This window comes from Chiloscyllium punctatum, chromosome 2, assembly GCF_047496795.1.
Source record: "Chiloscyllium punctatum isolate Juve2018m chromosome 2, sChiPun1.3, whole genome shotgun sequence".
NCBI classification, from domain to species: Eukaryota; Metazoa; Chordata; class Chondrichthyes; order Orectolobiformes; family Hemiscylliidae; genus Chiloscyllium; species Chiloscyllium punctatum.
In genome coordinates this window covers 71,810,948-71,827,425 of record NC_092740.1, presented here as the reverse complement: position 1 = coordinate 71,827,425, position 16,478 = coordinate 71,810,948, and the positions used below count along the sequence as shown (strand labels likewise).

At 40.9% G+C, this 16,478-nt stretch overlaps 1 protein-coding gene across 6 annotated transcripts in view; it reads right to left on the bottom strand.

The window, feature by feature from the left end:
* The window catches only part of mcc (MCC regulator of WNT signaling pathway), a 180,499-nt gene that overhangs the window by 153,901 nt on the left and 10,120 nt on the right, over window positions 1-16,478 (bottom strand). For all 6 annotated transcript variants that reach the window (XM_072583876.1, XM_072583840.1, XM_072583859.1 and 3 more), the window contains one exon: window positions 9,119-9,333. In XM_072583876.1, the coding sequence (XP_072439977.1) occupies window positions 9,119-9,333 (215 nt within the window). The remainder of the gene's footprint in view (window positions 1-9,118; window positions 9,334-16,478) is intronic.

Here is a 16,478-nt window from a genome sequence, read left to right as displayed (position 1 = left end):
AAGACCAGTTATCCCCATCAGCTAAGAACTAATGGGAAAAATGTAAACCAACAGGTTTGTAAGGGAATTATACAAAATGTATAAAAACTAAAGAATAGTTAATATGCTGCACTTTAATGATCTGAATACAAACTGGGATAGGGCTAGCGTAAGGGTCAAAAGTTTGAGTCCGCTTATGAGAATAGCCTGCACAATATTTTCCCAGTCTAACAAGAAAGGAAGCACCAAGGTTCTTGGGAGTGAGGTGGACCAGGTTGACCAAGTCTCAGTGGGAGAACATTTCAGAGATACTGTTCATAAAGTTTACTTCTTTTGAAAAAGAATTAAAATTGATCCAGAGTAAAAATAATGAAATTAGGGAAAACTAACTTCAATTTACAATGAAAGTAAACCCGGAATCCCCTAGGATGACCACAGAAAAATGATGCAAGTTGAAAAAGTATGCTTCTAACAGCCATTACATAGAAAATACAATGGAGAACTAGGTTGAATGTAGAAGGTTCAGAGGACTGGTGAAAAAGAAGAGGGGCAAAAGAGGGATTATAAAGAGATACTGGTAGGTAGCATATGAAGTTCCCAAAGTTCTCCTGTAGACATAAAAACTGTAAAGGGTTGGTAAACAGAGTAGATCAATGAGGGACTATAAAAGTGAAAATATACTCCAAAGCAGGTGGCATGGCTGCATTATTAAATAAATGCCTCACATCTATCTTTACCGAGAAAGATGGTCGTACACAAGATATGGTGAAAGAAAGGGGAATTTCAGGCAGGTGAAGGTTTTAACATTGATAAAACAACAGTATTAGATAGGTAGTGGGCAGGTAACAAGCAGATGAGCTCAATGCAGAAATGTTGAGACTGTACCTTTTTTAGTAGGAAGAACACAGACAAGTATAACTCTTAAGGCGTTACAAATACAGAGAGCCCTCAGCATTAAAGATGACAGGATAATAAAGCAGAATCCCCACCAACATCTTGGGGATTATTACTGACCAGAATTCGAACTGGACCAGCTATATAAACAATGCAGCTAGAAGAGTAGGTCAAATTGTGTAGCAATTAGCTCACCTCAACTCCTCAAAGCCTGCACCGTTTACGAGGTATATGTCAAGAATATGATGGAATACTCCCTACTCTCATGGAAGGGCAGCTCCACCAACACAAGAAATTACATAATATTCAGGTTAAAGTAGACAGCTTGGTTAGTACTCCACTAAGCAGTTATACATGCACTCCTTCCATCTCCACCAAGGAGCGGCAGCAGTGAGTGCCATCCACAGGATGCACTGTTCATTAGACGTTCCAAACCACCTGAAAATAGAAAAGCAGTAGATGCCAGAGAAGACCAACCACCTACAAGTTTCCCTCCATGTCACACATCACTCCGACTTAGAACTATAAGTCCTGTTCTTTCATTGTCACTGGCTCAAAATCTTGGAACTTCCTTTCCAATAGCTCTGAGGCTGTACACACTACTGTTAGAATGCAGTGGGTCAAGATGGCAGCAAGCAGATGAATTAGAAATAGGTCATTCCATTTTAAAAAATACAATGACCATACTTCCACTGCCTTCTGAAGCAGAGTTTTCAAAAGTCCCTCAACCATCACATGAATTCAACTCATGAAAAGAGGCGCAGTTGCTAATTTTTGAACAATGCCCCAAGTTCTGGACTCACCCACAAGAGTAAACATTTCCACAACCTTGTCAGAATCTTTCATACTTCAATCAAATCACTTACTGTTCTTCTGAACCCATTAGGAAAATAAGCCCAGCCTGCCCAATCTCCCTCATAAGAGGAACCACTCATTGTAGTGATCAATCCCACTAATGGGCGCTGAACACTTCCCATCTTCTATGATCGTATGTTTCAGTCATACCATGAATTCCTACTTTACACAAGGAGCTTTTATGTGGAACTTTAGATTTCCAAAAGGCATTTGACAAGCACAGTACATCTGCAGGCTCCCCATAAACCACACACATTTAACTTAAAGCAGGTCTGGGCACCACACTAAAGAAGAATGTGAGGACATTGGAGATAATGCTTCCAGGGTTGAGCAATTTCAGTTATGAAGGTAGATTGTAAAAGTTTGAAATGTTTTCCTTGGAGGATCACAGTGGGGAGAAAATTGAACTCTGCAGACCCTTCATGATTTTGAATAGTTCAGAGTAACAGGTAGAAAACATATCTTCTCAGAGGAATAGGAGCGAGGGTCACAGATTTAATGTAACTCGGCAAAGAAGCAAAAATGATCAGAGCAAAAACTTTCATGAAACGAGTGCACAGAATCTCAAATGCACTGCGCACACTTAAGTGTGTATTGTGAAGGCAGCAAAAAGAGAGAGTTGATAGCTTCCTGAAAAGGGAACAACTATTTAAGAAAAGTGATAAGGAAAAGCCAGGGAACTATAAACCGGTAATCCTGACATTGATGGTGGGCAAATTGTTGCAGGGAATCCTGCGGGACAGGTTTTATACGTATTTGGAAAGGCAAGGACATATTTGGGATAGTTAGCACGGCTTTGTGCCTGGGAGGTCATGTCTCACAAACTTGATTGAGATTTTGTAAAGAAGTAATAAAGATCTACATGGACTTCAATAAGGCATTCAACAAGGTTCCTCATGCGACACTGGTTAACAAGGTTAGATCTTAAGGAATATAGGGAGAACTAGCCATTGAATACAGAACTAGCTGAAACGTAGAAGACAGGTGGCGGAGAGTTGTTTTTCAGACTGGAGGTGTGTGACCAATGGTGTACCACAAGGAATAGCGTTGGGTCCACTGCTTTTTGTCATTTATATGTGATTTGAATTTGAACATAGAAGGTATAGTTAGTAAGTTTGAAGATGACATCAAAATTGGAGATATAATGGACAGCGAAGACTGTTACCTCAGATTACAACGGGATCTTGATCAGATGGACCAATGGGCTGAGGAGTGGCAGATGGAGTTTAATTTATTTAAATATGAGGTGTTGCACTTTGGAAAAGCAAATCAGAGCAGGACTTATACACTTAAATGGTAAAGTCCTGAGGAGTATGCTGAACAAAGAGACATTGGAGTGCAGGTTCACAGTTCCTTGGAAGTAGAGTCACAGATAGATAGGATAGTGAAGGCAGCATTTGGTATGCTTTGCTTTATTGGTCAGAGCAGTGAATATTGGAGTTAGGATATCATGTTGCAGCTGTACAGGACATTGGTTCATCCGTTTTTAGAATATTGCATGCTATTCTGGTCTCCTTCCTATTGGAAGGATGTTGTGAAACTTGAAAGGATTCAGAAAAGATTTACAAGGATGTTGCCAGGTTTAGAGGATTTGAGCTATAGAAGAGGCTGAATAGCCTGGGGTTGTTTTCCCTGGAGCATCAGAGGCTGAGGGGTGACCTTATAGAGGGTTATAAAATCATGAGGGGCATAGATAGGGTAAAGAAACAAGGTCTTTTCCCTGGGGTGGGGGTGGGGGGGTGGAGTCCAGAACTAGAGAGCAAAGGTTCAGGGCAAGAGGGGAAAGATATAAAAGGGACCTAAGGGGCAAAAGGGGCAAAAGTTTTCACACAAAGGATGGTGCATGTATGGAATGAGCTGCCAGAGGAAGTGATAGAGGCTGATACAATTACAGCATTTAAAAGGCATCTGGGTGGGTAAATGAACAGGAAGAGTTTAGAGGGATATGGGCCAGGTGCTGGCAAATTAGACTAGATTAGATCAGTATATCTGGTCGGCATGGACAGGTTGGACTGAAGGACCTGTTTCTGCGCTATATATCTTTATGACTCTATAACATGAAGCATTACGAGGAGAAAGCAGGAAAATGGCACTCTGAGCTGCTCATTGGTGAGTCAATGCAGACATAATAGGCCCAATAGCCTCCATGGAGAAAATGAGGACTGCAGATGCTGGAGATCAGAGCTGAAAATGTGTTGCTGGAAAAGCCAGCAGGTCAGGCAGCATCAAAGGAACAGGAGAATCGACGTTTCGGGCATGAGCCCTTTTTCAGGAATGAGGAAAGTGTGTCCAGCAGGCTAAGATAAAAGATAGGGAGGAGGGACTTGGGAGAGGGGCGTTGGAAATGCGATAGGTGGAAGGAGGTCAAGGTGAGGGTGATAGGCTGGAGTGGGGGTGGGGGCGGAGAGGTCAGGAAGAAGATTGCAGGTTCGGAAGGCGGTGCTGAGTTCAAGGGTTGGAACTGAGACAAGGTAGGGGGAGGAGAAATGAGGAAACTGGAGAAATCGGAGTTCATCCCTTTGTAGTTGGAGGGTTCCTCCAGCCGTCGTGTTGCTATGGTCTGGCGATGGAGACGGCCAAGGACCTGCATCGGCGATGGACTCCTCCATCGCCAGACCATAGCAACACGACGGCTGGAGGAAGAGCGCCTCATCTTCCGCCTAGGAACCCTCCAACCACAAGGGATGAACTCAGACTTCTCCAGTTTCCTCATTTCCCCTCCCCCCACCTTGTCTCAGTCCCAACCCTCGAACTTAGCACCGCCTTCCTAACCTGCAATCTTCTTCCTGACCTCTCCGCCCCCACCCCCACTCCGGCCTATCACCCTCGCCTTGACCTCCTTCCACCTATCGCATTTCCAACGCTCCTCCCCCAAGTCCCTCCTCCCTACCTTTTATCTTAGCCTGCTGGACACACTTTCCTCATTCCTGAAGAATGGCTCATGCCTGAAATGTCGATTCTCCTGCTCTTTGGATGCTGCCTGACCAATAGCCTCCATGTGTATTATTATATTAATGACTAATTTTCAACATTTTACATGCACAAAAATAGCACTAGTTAACAATGGTTGGAAAATGACTCAAGCAAAACATCATTGAGGATTAGAGCCACAAGCAAGATTTGTGTTCCATATATATTCAATTGATCTTTCTAAAAAGTCAAAATTTAAATTTAATTTCAAAATAAACCACACATCTTAAACTTATTAAAGCCAGAACATATAAAACAAATGTGTTTAGAAACTTACACCATTAACCTGATGCCTTGGTAGAATAATGGTTATGAAAGTGGATGTGTGTGGTTACTCAGAGACCTGGACACACACTAATCTAGACAAGAGCTTGAATTCCACTAGAACAAGCCAGAATTTAAAAGTAAATTAATTAAATAAAACCTGGAGTAAAAAAGACTAAATTACTGGATTGTCATAAACTGCCTGTGTGACTTCAGAACTATAGCAACTGTGATGAACTCAAACAGCTAAACAATTCTCTCAGTTCTAAAACAATAAAAGCCAGATGGACCACCCATCATCATACAAGACACAGAACACAACAAATAGCCAAAATCTGCCAAAACCATGGGGGATGCATTTGTGCAACTCAACTTTGGCAAGAATTACTACCATAAAGACCTTGAAAAATCCAGTCTTCACAAGTTTATCCATCATGCGAGGCACAGCTACCATGCTAAGCGCAAAAGATTTATAAGAGATCCAATAGCTCAAAACTAGAAATCCATGAGTTCTATGGGAAATCAGATGCAGAATTGTAATTCACCATATTGTATAATGTTGTAACCCAGCATATCTCACTCTACCAGTCAGTTCTCGCCAGGAGACTAATCCTAGTTCAATTAGGAGTGTAGAAGGACATGCCAAGAGCAACACCTCATTATCTACAAATAAGGTGCTTCTCTGTTGAAGTTGCAGCACAGGTCTACATGCACGCTGACAGGAGAAATAGTCTGGTGGCAGCAGAATTAAGTGATCCAATCAGCAACAGATCATATGAAAGCTCTGTAGCCTTACTACAGATGGACAATTAGATGACTAATAGGAAGAAAAGGCTCAATTTACAACAGCAAAAACAGTAGGAAACATTTCTAAAGGCAATTAAAAATGCTGAACAAATTACTTTCACTGAAAACAAAAACACACTGAGCAAGATCCATTGTGCTTACTCAGTAGTTTCGAATTTAAACGAACCTGTAATATAATACTAAACATAAAGACTGTCTTACTTTTACGTATTTTTGACTGTGGACTGAGATGAAAAAAAGAACGGTTTTAAAACCAAGGATTGCTGAAGACTTACCGCATGTTTTTTTTTAGCAAGTAACCTGACACTGCTAGGCACTGCTTACATAGCAGCTGGTTCAAACAGGAAGGAGGAGGAAAAACTGCAGAAAACTTAGAGTCAAGAATGTGTACAAACAGAGATTCAGCCCGCAACAAGTAGCTAACTGGTGTGTGGACTACCAACCAGTTATCAATGACAAAGCTTTGTTGCCTACCAACAAGTAGGCAATTGATTCTCTTGTAGATGAGCATCTTGGGCTGTGAAAATGAGTGGGAGAACCCTTCAGATCTCGACTTGCTCAAGTCTCTCTGGTTCTCTGCAGTAAAAGTTATTCTAAGCCGAATAAAACCAGTTTCTTTATCCTTCTGCAGGTGCTGCAAACTATGACTCATAGAAGGTCTTTGACTTACTAATTATTAAGTGTGATCCAACCCTGTGCCTCCAACAAACTATTAAAAGCATGCAGAGGAGGAAGGCCAACAACCAGCTGTGAACAGAGACCACTGAACTGCTTTTCTAGTTTTCCCTTCATTTTTTACAAGCACAGTCTTAAAGTTTAATTCGAAAAGTTATACATTGATATATGTTTACCTGCAGCTAGAATTTATTTGTAATTGCAATTCTTAAGTACAGAAACCTGGTTCATGCTTTCTTAACGGGAGTCTAAAGGACAAGTAAATTGGGTACTATGCATATTCTTAAAACCATTACTTTTTGTAAAGACTCCATGAATAGGACGGACTGATTTCCAGCATGCAAACCCATTGAGGCGTGACAGAAAGAAAACATTAATAAGCCTGAGAATTGGACTAGTTTTAAAAAGGAAGGCCAATAATGCTGGGGGTGGGGGAAATAAATGGGAGGGGTTGTGGGGCTGAGGGGAAGGTAGCTGAGAATGCAATTGGTAGATGAAGGTGGATCTGACCAGGGAGTCATGGAGGGAATGGTCTCTCCAAAACGTTGATAGGGGTGGGGAGGAAAATATATCCCTGAGGGTGGGGTCTGCTTATAAGTGGCAGAAGTGGTGGAGGATGATGCGATATATGCAGAGGTTGGTGCGGTGGAAGGTGAAGACCAAGGGGATTCTGTCCTTGTTGCATCAAAAAAGGTGGGTTTCAATGGCGAGGGTGCGGGAAGTGGAGGTGGTGTGCTGGAGGGAATCGGCAACTATGTGGGAGGGGAAATTGCAGTATTTGAAGGAGTCCATTAGGATTTTTAATAGTTGAATTAGTCATCCTGGGAACAGATGTCGAGGAGGCAGAGGAATTGAGAATAAGGGATGGCATTTTTACAGAAGGCAGGGTGGGAGGAGCTGTAGTCCAGGTAGCTGTGGGAGTCTGTGGGTCTGTAGCAGATGTCTGTGGTCAGCCAGTTGCTGGAGATGGTGATGGAGGTCTCAGAGATGTCTAGGTGAATTTGAGGTAGGGGTAAAAGGTGTTAGTGAAGCTGATGAACTGTTCAACGTCCTCATGAAAGCACAAGGTAGCATCAATACAGTCATCAATGAAGCAGAGGAAAAGCAGGAGATGGTGCTGGTGTAGCTGTGGAAAATGGACTGTTCCATGTACCCAACAAAGAGGCAAGCATAGCTGGGGCACATGCCAACCCCTTTGGTTTGGAAGTGGGAGGATTGGAAGGCGAAGTTGTTAAGGATGAGGACCAGTTCAGCCAGACGGATGAGGGTGTCAATGGAAGGATACTGGTTGGGACAGCATGAGAGGAAGAAACAGAAGGCTTGGAGGCCTTTTTCGTGGAGGATAGATGTGTACAGAGACTGGGTATCCATGGTGAAGATAAGGCATAGGGGCCTGGGGAAATGAAAGTCTTGGAGGTGTGAAGGGGTGTGTGGCGTCCAGAAATAGGTGTCCTCAGTTTATAATGTAACTTTAACATACAAGTCAACTTAAAACATGACAAAGTTCTGACCAAGAGTATCAAAATAAAACTGACACCTGGGAAAAAGAAAATGATACATAATATTGTATAAAGACTTGTCAAAGTTTGGATGTACCCAGCATATTTGGAATGATAAACAGCACATTCAAGTCTGAAAGGGTACATCAAAATAATGTAACTTTTTCCATAGTGGGAACATTGCCCCTGTAACATTTTCATTTGTGATTTTAAAAATGCATCTGGTCCATTTTAAACACTGCAAAGTTTAAATCTTAATACAAAGAGACATTTTGATTTTCAGAAGACAATTATGTTCTCTAAAGGTTTTCAACAGTTTTTCAAATTAATTTATCCCAATCTAATTCAGAGATATTTCATCTTAATCATCTCTTAACCCAAATATTTTCAGTTTGTTCCTGCATTCCTTTAATTTAACCCAGGAAACTCCTATCTTCTGTTCAAATACTACGGTCCTCTTCACTTCAATTTGGGATCTTCAGTCCCTACAACTTACTTCCACTTTTATTAAAGTTGGCAATCTTCACCATCTCTGCACAAAGTAATACTTTCCTTCTAATTAGATCATGACCCATTTCTCAACCTTTACTTATAGATCTCCCCAATCCAAATCAGTAGGTCTGAGCTTTTACTCCATTTCTTTTTCCTTGCATTTCAAAAATCAATTTACTCTCCTCATTGCAACATTAAACCTACCAAAGTCCTGGAGAAAACTAAAAGGATTATAGTTATTACATACTCTAAGAATGTGTGATAACCTGGCACGCCAACCATACTCCCACGACCAAAACACACACATAGACACATTATCCCAGGATATGCTAACTGATAGAATTTATGCCTGTAGGATAGCAAGCAAACATCAAATACACCGAATCACAGAAACTTTAAAAAATACTTTTAAAATTGGACTCTTTCGTATTAACAGGTTTACGACATGCCAATATTTCAGAAGTACACTGGTCTGGCTTACATGCAACTCCAGAACACACAGGTTGATAGACTCAACTGCCCTCTAGGTAATTAGGGATAAGCAATAAGTGCTGGTCTGGCCAGCGATGCCCTCATCCCATGAATGGATATAAACAAAATCAGGTGCATACATATTGAAGAATTTGTTTTTAAGACGGCAAGAGAAGGTAGGTATATACAACTAATGATGGTACAGCACTCACTGTGTTAGCTAGCTCCAAGTAACTGCCACTCATGGGATGGCTTAAGCTTGAAGCCTGTGCCAAGAGTTTCTGCAAAGCGACTTGCTGATCCAGGCTAGCAGCTCCACATTCCAACAGTTTCTGAAGCACTGGATGACTATTATGTAGTTCGGGACTCTGAAGGTCTCGAGCTCCAGAATCATACTCCCAGCTCTCCCTGGCCCCTGACATGGCACCTAGGAAAGAAAAAAATAGCACTTTATTAACTTTGAAATTAAAAGTGTGTGCAGGAACAACACATTTGTTAAAATAAGCATAAATTTGAATTTTTAAAAAGGAACTAAGGACTAAGCTATCATGGACGGAGTAAGCATTAATTCACAGCTCAAATGAGAAGGATTTCTTAAAGTAGTGATTCCTCAAATTGAGGACTGAAGTGAAAAAACAAAGGTTATTAAATATTTGACAGTTACACTGAACATTTGATGTGATTCATGATAACGACCAAGAGAATACTGTTTAATGAATAAGACAAGTAAACAATTAATAAAAGCAAAATACTGTGGATACTGATAAGTAAAAAATGATTTTTGGACCATTAAATATGTGCACATAATGTCAATGAAAGTGGAGTATATGCCAACATTTGCATTTAACCATCTTAACAAACTGAACAGCCTTAAGATCCTCACTGAAAATGTGTTGCTGGAAAAGCGCAGCAGGTCAGGCAGCATCCAAGGAACAGGAGAATCGATGTTGCGGGCATAAGCCCTTCTTCAGCCTTAAGATCCTCCTCACACACACCTCCTTTCAAATTCTGCCGGTCATTTCTCAATATCATTCAAGACTAAAGATCAATTTTGCAGCTTTTAACCACTGGAGGTAGCCACTCTCTTTAACACTTAAATGTCTCCTTTTGTCTTGATACATATACTGGATACAATACATAGCTGTGGTCTCATTATTGTATGGTCCAATCACAACTTCCTCTACTGATGTTCAGCATACCATTCACATACAATCGTCTTTGCCTATTGATGCTCTACAGTATTTGAAAATATTACTCATTAAGTGTACCAAAACACAACCTCCTTTGAGAAGGGAAAATAATGGGAGTGGCTAAAACGTGATTGATTTAGAAAAGACGACGACCAAAACGACAAACTTGATGTTTATTTCAGTCAGACTGACTTCAAACAAGACATAACTAGGCAAAGTAAATTGGGATAAATTGGTAACAGATACATTGTACACTGCAGAAGATACTCATTAGGACCATAAGATATAATGCAAGACCAGTGCGCACACTTACAAAAATTTCCAATCAAACTGGTCAGGCATTTATTACACACCTCTGGAGCAGGTGGGACTTGAACCCAGGCATGTGGCTTCTAGAGTAGGGATACACCAATGTGTCAAAAGTGGCCTCCACTTTCAAGTTAAATTCTACTGATGAAGACAAGCAACCTCGATCAACAATTAAGGTCAGATCTACGACTCATTAATTTATTTTTGTGGCAGATTCATGGAGTACCGATGTTACCTATCTAAACTTCCAAAAGGCATTTCATTGATTTTTCTCCTTAAGCGTTCAGGATTGACAGTAATTTGGGACCGCAACCTATTATTTATTTTTGATAATGATCTTGTTATGAATGAGTGTACCGGACCTTTAAGAGAGTTAAAAGCTAGCAGTGACAGCACTAAGTGTTCCCAATAAGATACAAATGTAACATATGGCCCAGCTACTGGGGTAGCTAGGGTAACTGATTAGAGTGGTGCTGGAAAAGCACAGCAGATCAGGCAGCATCAGAAGCCTCATTCCTGATGAAGGGTTTTTGCCCAAAACGTCAATTTTTCTTCTCTTATGCTGTCTGACCCTCTGTGCTTTTTCAGCACCACTCTAATCTTGGACTCTGATCTCCAGCATCGACAGTCCTCACTTTCGCCTAGCTCGGGTAACTGGTAGGTGTGCACACTGGACAAAAACAGATTCAAATTCGGCCAATCAGTTTAAATTACATCCCCCCAAAAAAAACAAATTCCAATCAAGTTTGAATTTAGCATATTGACAATCTTAAAAGCCAATGACACAATCCAATGCTTTGGATCAGGGAAAAATTAAACAGTTGGGAGAAAAACTGCCAAGTCACCAGCATGTAAAGACTGCCTGAAAAATAGCTCTCTTAAAAAGGTACCTTTAAATCGATGAATAACCTGTGAAGCAGACTCCCCAACAAGAAAGAAGATTAGAACACACAAGAACCAAAAGCTGCCTGGTTTTAAGACAAGAAGTTTTGTTTTGTAAATTTTAAATCAGGGGTTTATTGGACTAGTATTGTAGAGAGGAAAGTTAAAGATAGATTAGAGAAAGGAACTGTAAATAGTTCTTAATTATTTATTAAAGTATAACAGAGAATAATTAAAGTTGTTGATTTTTACTTTATATAGGTCTTGGCCACTCGTGTTTTTACAGATTGCTGCACAGGTTGCTGGCTTAAATTAAGCAGGTGGGTTACCCAGTGTAGTAACAATCTATACAAAAACAGTGGAAAAAGTTGCAGAAGGTGTCATTGCCAAATTTGGCAACAGGATGGGACGCCCAAGTATATAAACTAGGGTAGCGGTAATCTAAGGGGCAGGTGTTCTTGGATTGTATTCAGGAAACTTTTGACAGCAATATCTGTAAAATCAACAAGAAAGCAGACACAGACAGACATGATTTCTGGGAATGAGGTGGGCCAAGTAGATCAAGTAACAATGCAGAACAGTGATCCCAGTGTCATAAATTTTAGGATAACGATGGAAAATGACACTGGTCAATCCAGAATAAGAATAATCAACTGGTCCAGAGAGCAGACATCACTTGAGCAAGAACGGAGTTGGGTCAAAAGTTGGTGGGAACAAATTATATCTGAACCACTGCATTTATTGCGACGCAGGTATACCCACACTCCAAAGGGTAGGCATTTCATGAGTTTGATCCATTGAAAATACATTTCAAATCAAGGTGATGTGTTACGTGGATGGAAACTTGCACATTGTGACATCCCCATTCCATCCGGGAAACCACTCTCTACAACTGAACTATAAACTTCCTCACTTAAACTGACCTCCCTCATCTGTAATTATTTTGAGACTCAAAGAACTTGTTTATATAAATTGAACTTTCAATATTTGACATTTGTGCTCGTCAATTGCATAAAAATCAGTTAATTTGTCATACGTGGTTTGTATCTATCCCAATGGTGTAAAGTGACAAAAAAATATATATAGAAGGCAGTGTTTGCTGACACAAACAATTTTGGATAATTCAAGATGGAGGACTGGAAAAATATGTAGCTGTAACACCTGCTTTGTTGTGAGGTATTTTAGGTGTTGGAGGTGATTTATTCAAATTCCAGGAGCAGCAATTACTGTTTTATACACTGTTGCAATTATTTTGGAACTTTGGAGAAACAAAAAGTCAAAACAACAGCATCTTTAAAAGGGAGAAAGACAGACAAAGGCAGCAAGCACATGCTCTAAAAGGAAGAGAGAAAGAAACCTACACCACTAACTGACACAGCAGTGAATCTGCACAGTTACTGCCTTTGCTAATTGAATTCATGTATCACTGGACATCGGAGTATGTCTAAGAAAACTTAAACAGCGAAATTCATTACTGATCTTGGAGAAAACTGTTTGGGAGAGGTCAAAGCAGAGCAACGGATAAGTGAATAGTTTTAAGTATAGCCTTGCTATAAATCTACAATAGTGAGTACAGTGGGTTCTTAATTGATTACATGTTTTTATTTGGATTTGCCGCTTGATTAACTTTTAAAAATATAAGCCATAACTATTAAGTTAGCCTGGAGCAGTGTTTTGTAAAGCAGTAAGACAGTGCTATTTTCTGAATCTGTAGATTAAGAGGAGCAAAATGGCCTTGAGTAGATTGATATGCTCTTCTGTCAGACATGGGAGTTTTGAGAGAGTTTACAGGTTACTGAGGATTATATCTGCAATAAATGTTACTGGTTGCGAATCCTGTCAGATCGAATGGATTGGTTGGAATGACAGTTAGAGGCAATATGGAATTTACAGGAGCTAGGGGGTGTGATGGATGGCAGTTATAGGAAGGGAGAAAAGTTGCAGATAGTCAGATGGATGGGTTAACTCCCAAAAAATGTAGAAGAAGTAGGGTGTGTGTGCGCACGCGCGCGTCCGCGTGAAGCCACTCAAACAGTCAGGGCAGGCAGGAACAAAGCATACAACAAGGTTGGACTGATGAATGAAACTCCATTTATTTCAATTCAAGAGACCTAACACGGAAGGCAGATGAACTCGGAGCATAGTTAGGAACATGGGACTGGGATATGATAGTCATTACAGAAACATGGCTCAGGGATAGGCAGGACTGGCAGCTTCATGTTCCAGGATACAAATTGTATAGGAAGGATAGAAAAGGAGGCAAGAGAGGAGGGGGAGTGGCGTTTTTGATAAGTGATAGCATTACAACTGTACTTCGAGAGGATATTGCTGAAATACATAGAGGGAACTTATTTGGATAGAACTGAAAAATAAGAAAAGGACGATCACCTTATTGCAATCGTATTAGAGACCCCCTAATAGTCAGAGGGAAATTGAGAAACAAACTTGTAAAATTCTTTCGAAGAATAATAGGGTGGTAATGGTAGGGCATTTTAACTTTCCAAACATAGAAGGGGACTGCCATAGTGTTAAGGGTTTAGATGGAGAGGAATTTGTTAAGTGTGTACAAGACAATTTTCTGATTCAGTATGTGGATGTACCTTCTAGAAAAAGTACAAACCTTGACCTACTTTTGGGAAATAAGGCAGGGCAGGTGACTGAGGTATCAGTGGGGGAGCACTTTGGGGCCAGCGACCATAATTCTATTAGATTTAAAATAATGATGGAAAAGGATAGACCTGATCCAATGGCTGAAGTTCTAAATTGAAGGAAGGCCAATTTTGACGATATTAGGCAAGGACTTTCAAAAGCTGATTGGGGGCAGATGTTCGCAGATAAAGGGGCAGCTGGAAAATGGGAAACCTTCAGAAATTATATAACGAGAGCCCAGAGGCAGTTTATCCCTGCTGGGTGAAAGGAAAGGCTGGTAGGTGTAAGGAATGCTGGATAACTAGAAAAATTGAGGGTTTGGTTAAGAAAAAGAAGGAAGCATACATCAGGTATAGACAGGATAGATCAAGTGAATCCTCAGAAGAGTATAAAGGCAGTAGGAGTATACTGAAGAGGGAAATCAGGAGGACAAAAAGGGGACATGAGATAGCTTTGGCAAATAGGGTTCAGGAGGATCCAAAGGGCTTTTACAAATACATTAAGGACAAAAGGGTAACGAGGGAAAGAATAGGGCATCTCAAAGATCAGCAAGGTGGCCTTTGTATGGAGCCACAGGAGATGGGGCGGGAAGATACTAACTCAGTATTTTGCATCAGTGTTTACTGTTGATGAGGACATGGAAGATATAGAATATGGGGAAACAGATAGTGACAACTGATTACTGGGCCCTTTACTGAGATGTATGTATCATAGATAGTCACAGGTGAGGTGCCAGAAGATTGGAGGTTGGTTAACATGGTACCATTATTTAAGAAAAGGTGGTAAGGACAAGCCAAGGAACTATAGACTGGTGTGCCTGACGTCAGTGGTGGGCAAGTTGTTGGAGGGAATCCTGAGTGGCAGGATTTACACATATTTGGAAAGGCAAGGACTGATTAGGGATAGTCAACATAGCTTTGTGCGTGGGAAATCATGTCTCACAAACTTGATTGAGTTTTTTGAAAAAATAACAAAGAGGATTGATGAGGTGGACGTGATCTATATGGACTTTAGTAAGGCATTCACCAAGGTTCGTGTGAGAGACTGGTTAGCAAGGTAGATCTCATGGAATACAGGGAGAACTAGCCATTTGGATACAGAACTGGCTTGAAGGTAGCAGAAAGAGTGCGGGGAAGGTTGTTTTTTCAGACTGGAGGCTTGCGACCAGTGGAGTGTCACAAGGATGTGTACTGGGTCCATTTCTTTTCGTCATTTATATAAATGATTTGTATATGAACATAGAAGATGTACTTAGTAAGATTGCAGATGACACCAAAATTTGAAGTTTGTGGACAGCAAAGAAGGTTACCTCAGTTTACAACAGGGATCTTGGATCAGATAGGCCAATGGGCTGAGGAGTGACAGATGGAGTTTAATTTAGATAAATGTGAGGTGCTGAATTTTGGGAAAGCAAATCTTAGCAGGACTTATACACTTAATGGTAAGGTTCGAAGGCGTGTTGTTGAACAAAGAGACCTTGGCGTGCACGTTCATAGCTCCTTGAAAGTGAATTCGCAGGTAGCTAGAATAGTGAAGGTGGCGTTTGGTATGCTTTCCTTTATTGGTCAGAGTATCGAGTATAGGAGTTGGGAGGTCATGTTGCGGCTGTACAGGACATTGGTTAGGCCACTATTGTAATATTGTGTGCAATTCTGCTCTCCTTATCGGAAGGATGTTGTGAAACTTGACAGGGTTCAGAGAAGATTTACAAAGATGTTGCTACAGTTGGAGGATCTGAGCTTTAGGGAGAGGCTGAATAGACTGAGCTGTTTTCCCTGGAGCTTCGAAGGCTGAGGGGTGACTTCACAGAGGCTTATAAAATCATAAGCAGCATGGATAGGATAAATAGACAGTCTTTTCCCTGGGGTGGGAGAGCGCAGAACATGGGTTTAGGGTGAGAGGGGAAAGATATAAAAGGGACCTAAGAGACAACTTTTTCACACAGAGGATGGTGCGTGAATGGAATGAGCTGCCAAAGGAAGTGGTGGAGGCTGGTACAATTGCAACATCTAAAAAGGCATCTGGGTGGGTATATCAATAGGAAGAGTTGAGGGGGATATGGGCCAAGTGCAGGCAAATGGGACTAGATTAGGCTGGGATATCTGGTCTGCATGGACGAGTTGAACCAAAGGGTCTTTTCCATGCTGTACATCTCTAAGTCTATATCTATACATGCACACGATTCAGACACTGTATACTGTTGATTCATGTGCAATGTCTGCACTGCACACTTTGAGAGCTGACATGACACAAACAAGACAGACAGAAGAGAGAATGGATACAGCCTGTACCCCTGCCTAGATTGGCCAACTCTCTCCACTTAACCATCCCCAAGCCACCTCTAATATTCATAGCCACATGTGTTCCTGCGCATGTGCATATTTAGGTGAAAATAGCATGCATGCTTTGTGAAATCAGCAAACATTGCCATATTTAATCCAGTAAACAAGCAGGTAATCATTAGCTCCTTAAACACACATTTCTGCAGGGGCTGGAGGTCAGAATTCATTATGGAAACTATAGTTGGACATAAACATTCTGT